General features: G+C 56.1%; 1 protein-coding gene across 1 annotated transcript in view; it reads right to left on the reverse strand.

Moving 5' to 3' along the window:
* ABR (ABR activator of RhoGEF and GTPase) overlaps positions 1–4,673 on the reverse strand; it is a 176,725-nt gene extending 172,052 nt beyond the window's left edge. The window contains exon 1 of the mRNA XM_059049027.2: positions 3,493–4,673. Within this exon, the coding sequence (XP_058905010.1) occupies positions 3,493–4,528 (1,036 nt within the window). The 5' untranslated portion in view covers positions 4,529–4,673. The remainder of the gene's footprint in view (positions 1–3,492) is intronic.
* Positions 4,674–6,000: the final 1,327 nt, after the last annotated feature.

Genomic DNA, 6,000 nt, shown 5'->3' on the forward strand with positions numbered 1-6,000 from the left:
GGAGTGGGAAGCTTTGAAGCATTAACTCAAAGAAAATGACCCACAGGTGTAGTTAGTTAATACTATGGGTGCATACTCTGTGCCGGGGCCTGTTCAAAGCCCTTTAGAAATCATATCCCATTTACTTTTCATATCAATAGTATGATGTAACCTGTATTTATTAGTCCCATTTTGCAGATGAGAAAACTGAAACACAGAAAATTCAAATAACTTCTCCCAAGGTCACACAAGCAGTCTGGCTTCAGAGCCCATGGTCTTTATCAGCATTTTCAAACCTTCTGGCCCAACCCACGGCATGAAATACATTCTACATCAGGACCCAGTATACACTCACACAGTTATATAGAACTGAAACAAAGTTTTAAAACAGAATACTACTCACCATTACCATGTGCAATGCACTCTGGTGTTTTCTACTCTATTCCATTAAAAAAATATATCATTCAACAAATATTTATGGAACACTTATTATGTGTTAAGACACTGTTTGAGGCTTTGGGGCTACGTCAGTGGATGAAAGAGATAAAAATCCTTGCCCTCTTGGAGCTTGCATTTTACCAGAGAGAGAGAGAGTGAATAAGATCCACACGCGAAATCGTAGCATCTGAGGTGGTAATTTGGTGAGTGCTATGGAGAAAAGTAAAGCAGGGAAGGCCAAGGGTGGCCAGAGAAGGCCTCATGATGCTTTCACTCCCCACTATGCTGATTTCAGTGGGCTGTCACCCACAGTGGGAAAACCCTGGCCCTTAATCTCTCCAGTCCAGCGCCTCCTATATGTCTGGAGGCTCTTCCTCCTAGATTGTGCACACGTGCACACTTGTATGTGACTACGTGCACACTTGTATGTGACTATGTGCACATGTGTATACATGTATAGGCATGCATGGATGTGCTGCATGCATGTATGCATACACATGTCCACCCCATTCGCTTCCTCACTGGGGACGTTTAGGAGACAGGAGGCAGGGCTCCCACATGCAGTTTTCTAGGGGTTCCCTACACAAGCCTGCCCTGCAGAGGGGGTCCTGGAATGGGGCCTAAAAAACAGCCCAGGCACTGTGAGCCAATGCCACAAGCACCAGACATATGCCCTGGCTGGAGTCTTAAGTCAGAGGAAGGAAAATCTTTCTATCACTGGTCCACCCAGAGGGAGCACCTCTTGTAAACTGTTAGGCCAGAGGGAATGCTAGTTCCTAATCTGAATCAAGGTGCTCTATGTGCTAGAGTGCCCTTAAGTATAGAGGAGACAGAGCACAGAAATAAAAATCACTTCCCAGGGAAAATCCAGTGCATGAAGCACACCTGGCAGGGTGATTGAAGTGGGTCTCGGGGGGAGACGGGATTGGGGCCAGCTCTAAAGCAGCTCTGGGGGACTTCCCTGGTGGCACAGTGGTTAAGAATCCTCCTGCCAATGCAGGGGACACAGGTTTGAGCCCTGGTCCAGGAAGATCCTACATGCTGCGGAGCAACTAAGCCCGTGTGCCACAACTACTGAGCCTGCGCTCTAGAGCCGTTCTCCGCAACAAGAGAAGCCACTGCAATGAGAAGCCCACACACTGCAAGGAAGAGTAGCCCCCACTCGCCGCAACTAGAGAAAGCCCACGTACAGCAACAAAGACGCAATGCGACCAAAAATAAATAAATAAATTTTAAAAAATAATAAAGCAGCTCTGGGCCACTTGGGTAGTCTCCATTGAGGGCATTTGGAATAGAGTGAAATCTTCAGACTCCAAGTTTAAAGGGGCACATAAAAATGTTACTAGCATGGGCAGCAAAAGCATTACCTATGGGAAAAGCAGCCAGTCTCTCCTAATGAATAAGTGTAATTGATCACAACAGATGACTTGATGGCCATTCCAAATGCGCTCTTAGCAAAGTGGACAGTTTTTTTGATTCAAATGAAAGCTCACCTAGATAAGATCTAATAATGGAGATTTTGGAAAAATCCCAGCATCAGTGATTTCTTTTTTTTCCTCCTTCACTGAGCAGGAAGGCATCTTAACTTCCTGGTCACAGCCTGACCCAATCAGATGACAATTTATGCTTTCCCTATGGCTGAGGAGACCGTGACAGTCCCTGGGGCATCAAAGGATCAGTCACAGGACAGACCACATCCTTATCTGTCCTTTCCTCCTTAGCCCTTTTCCCACTCCCGACCTATTGGGAGCTGGGTGGCTGGAAGACACATTCAGTTCAATGCAATTGGGATTCCCTGGTGGCACAGTGGTTAAGCATCTGCTTGCCAATGCAGGGGACACGGGTTCGAGCCCTGGTCCGGGAAGATCCCACATGCCGCGGAGCAACTAAGCCCATGCGCCACAACTACTGAAGCCTCCGCGTCTAGAGCCTGTGCTCCGCAACAAGAGAAGCCCCTGCAATGAGACGCCAGCACACCAAAACGAAGAGTAGCCCCCGCTCGCCGCAACTAAAAAGCAAGCCTGCGTGCAGCAACGAAGACCCAACACAGACAAAAATAAATAAATTAAATAAACTTAAAAGAAAAATTGAATGTAATCATCCACTTATTCAATAAATATTTATTGAGCACTTACTGTATGCAAGGCACTGTGCTGACCACCGAAAGGGGATTCCACCACAACATGGCTAAGCCCAGGTCCTGTCCTCAGAAGAGAGGGCAGATGTGAGGAGAATCAAGAATATGACAGGAGGCCCGAGTGGAGGTCCCAGCTCACTCCAACAAGCACTTAATCCTTCTGTGCTTCAGTTTCCTCCTTTATCAAATGAAGGCACTGCTCTAGACATCTCTGGGCACTAGGCCAGCTCAAAAACTCTATGATTCCAAGCCCTCCCTTTCCCACTCAGGCTCCTAGGCGCCTAGGAAGTTGACAGATCAGGTGGTGCCTCCTAGGAAGGGGACAGTCAGCAAAGGAAGGGGGTGGTGAGGATTATTATGTACCTTTCCCACAGTGAGGGGTTCTTTCATTTTGGCCAGAACACAAGGTACAGGCTGGAGAAGATGAGCGATAAGTTCAGAACAGTAAGTAGAAGATTTAGACTTCCACATCAAGGAATCTGGAGGAAATAGGAACCACTGAAGTTTGTTTAGAGAAGGATAACATCAGTGTGGGTGGTGCAAGGGATTGGCGGGGGGGTGGGGGGGCGGTGGGGGAGGGCGGGGAGGGCGGTGATGTTGCAGTACAGAAGAAAGGCTGAAGCCTGAAGTGAAAGATCCCTCCCTTGGTCTGGTCGAGCGCATGCATCATCCCCTCATCCCCTACCATCGCCATAATGCTTATTTTCTTAAACTCGCCCAAGCCGAAGTCACTTTGCACCCTCTTTTTTTTTTTTTTTTTTTTTTTTTTTTAAGTTCCACAAGTGCCTTCAAGGTAAACAGGTACATTTTATCTCCCTTCTGCCCAGGCGCCTGAGGTTAAACAGGACCAGAGAGGTGTGCCAGGGAGGGGTGGGGAAGCGGCCAGCAGGCCAGGCCCAGGATACAAGAGGCGGGGATCTAGAGACGGGTGCGCCTACCTGCAAAGGAGCCATCCTCGTGGTCGGAGCTGTTGTGGCTGCAGTCACTGCCCCTCTCGGGCGAGCTGTGGCTGGGCGAGTCCCGCTCGGGCAGCCCCAGGAACCTCTTGCGCCGCCACGGGGGGAGGGGCTCGCGAGCCCGACGCTGGGGGGGCTCCTCTGCCGCCGGGGGCGAGCCCCGCCCGTCCTTGGCCTCTGCCTCTAGCTGCTCCAAGTCGCGGCTCCCGCGCGGCTGCCGCCGGCTCCCGACAATCAGGTGCATCCAGCGATGGGAACTGTACGCCCGCGCTGGCTTTTCCGCCTCATCGCAGGTCCCGGGCCGGCAAGGGGTCACGAGCAACTGGCTGAGGGTGAATTTCTCGCTCAAATCCACCATCTCGAAGTCGTGGTCACTGCTGTCGCCCCCATCGTCCGCGCCCGAGGCGTCCAGCTCGTCCTCCTCCGAGCCCCGCCCCGCGCGGGTCCGGGCGGACCGCTCCTCTCCCGGGGCGCTGGGAACTGTGCCATCGTGGCCGGGGGGCGCGCAGTCCTCCCGCGGCCTGAAGAGGAGGCGAGGCTGCAGTAGCTGCTGGTGGATGGCGGCGGTCAAGCTGCGAACCGCGCCCCCAGCCCCCGCCGCCCTGGGCCAGGTGGGAAGGTCCCGGCACAGATAGGGGGGACTCTCGGCCTTCGCGGCCACCTCAGTGGTGGGGAGCGACGGGCCCGGGGGGTCTCCGCCGCCGCCCGCTGAGCCCTTCTCCTCACGCGGCGCCGGCTCCCTCTCCGACCCGGCCGGCTCCTCAGCCGAGGCCCCCCTGCTGTCCCCGCCTCCGCCCTCCAGGCGCCCGCAGCCGAGGTCCCGCTTCTCCAGGGCCGCCTGCAGGTAGACGACTTTGAACTTTTCCTCAGCCAGCACCTGTTGCAGCCACTTCAGGTTGAGTTTGCTGCGCTCCAGCTCGCGCTCCATGTCCAGCACCGAGTCCAGCCGCATGACGGGCGCCTCCGCCCCAGGGAACTCGGCCTGCCAGTGGCGCTCAAAGTCCTGGGGGTCCCACATGCCGGGAGCCCCTTCGGGTCTCCGGGGCCCAGCTCCTCCGCGCGCAGCGGGCTGGTGTCGCGCTCGGCTCTCCCCGCGCTGGCGCAGTAGCCTGCCCTTCACTTCAGCCCCAGAAGAGAATAAGAAAAAAATAATAAAGATTTTCCCCTTGCGCCCTCGTGCCTTTTTTTCTTCTTCTTCTTCTTCTTCTTCTTCTGGGTTTCGCCTTCCTGACGTCAGCGGCCACCGGCGGCGGCGGGGGCGGGCGCCCAGGCGCCCAGGGCCCGCCCCGGGCAGGATGCGCTGAGCCGGCGATCTGCAGTCCCCGCGCCTTGCCCTGCGCCCCGCGGCCTCCGGTGTCTGGAGAGCCGCGGCGGGGGCGGAGCCTCGCGGGCGAGCTCTGGGTTGCGCCGGCGCCCGAGAGGCTGCGAGAGGGCCTGGCGCGGCAGGCCTGCGGTGCTGCCCACTCCAGAGGCGCCGGCGATACTCGAAGCTGGCCGCCGTAGGCCCGGCTCGCACCTTCCTGGCCTGTCGGGCTGCGCCGCTCCCGCCGCCGCCGCCGCCGCCGGCGCACTGCGCGCCGGCTCCCTGCAGCCGAGCGCGGGGCCGCGCGGCCGGGGAGGCGGGACCGGCGGGGAGGGAGCGCGCAGGGTCGCCCTGGGCCGCAGCCAACCTCCGGTCGCCCGGCGCTCCACAGCCTCGCCTGTCCAGGGTCCGGGCGGCTCCTGGGGCCGAGAAGCAAAAGGTGGGGGAAAGGCGATGTGGCGCGGCGGCGAGGGCAGGTGCTGAAGGGCTGACCGGCGGGGTTGTCCTCCGCTGGGATTTATTGAGCGCCTTGAACTAACTTGTCCACAATCACGGAGCTGCTTAATCCAAAGCTGGGGATAAACCTGTTTTGTTTTGTTTTGTTTTTTGAGACCCTTTAAAGCTTTCCCTCCACTGCTCACTAGAGCTTTTCGGGTGAGAAATAGGCAAGGGTGACAGCTCCAAGTGGCTCTGCTTAGAGGCCCCTGTGACTTCAAAGCTGAGGATCCTCCCGTGTGACTTGGTGTGACAGAATCAAACCATGCCTGGCAGGGGCCTGAGACACCTGGGCGTCTAAGAGGACCCTCTACTCCGCTTCCTCTTTGTGGCCTCAACAATTCCCCTGGGGAGGAGCTGGGTACCAGGTGCCTGGCCTGACACTGGGTGGGGCGGATGGAAGGCTCCTGCCTCGCCTCCTCTTCACACCTGGCTGCACCACTTTTCTAGGGTCTTCGGTGAGGTCCCAGTGTCTGCAGAGAGAGGGCCTGATAAACCGTCTCGTGCTCTCCGCAAGGGGGGACTTTGCGGTGATTCACATTTTCTTCGTTTTAAGAATGAGGAAATTGATCCTGTAAGAGACTAAGTGACTTGGCAGCTGGAAATTCTTCCTGGCCACAATGCCCTTTGGGGACTCGAGCTAAACCCAGCGACCTCTTCTCTCCAGATCCCTGCCACTAGGCGCTCACCTG

Source organism: Kogia breviceps, chromosome 19 (assembly GCF_026419965.1).
Source record: "Kogia breviceps isolate mKogBre1 chromosome 19, mKogBre1 haplotype 1, whole genome shotgun sequence".
Taxonomy (NCBI): Eukaryota; Metazoa; Chordata; class Mammalia; order Artiodactyla; family Physeteridae; genus Kogia; species Kogia breviceps.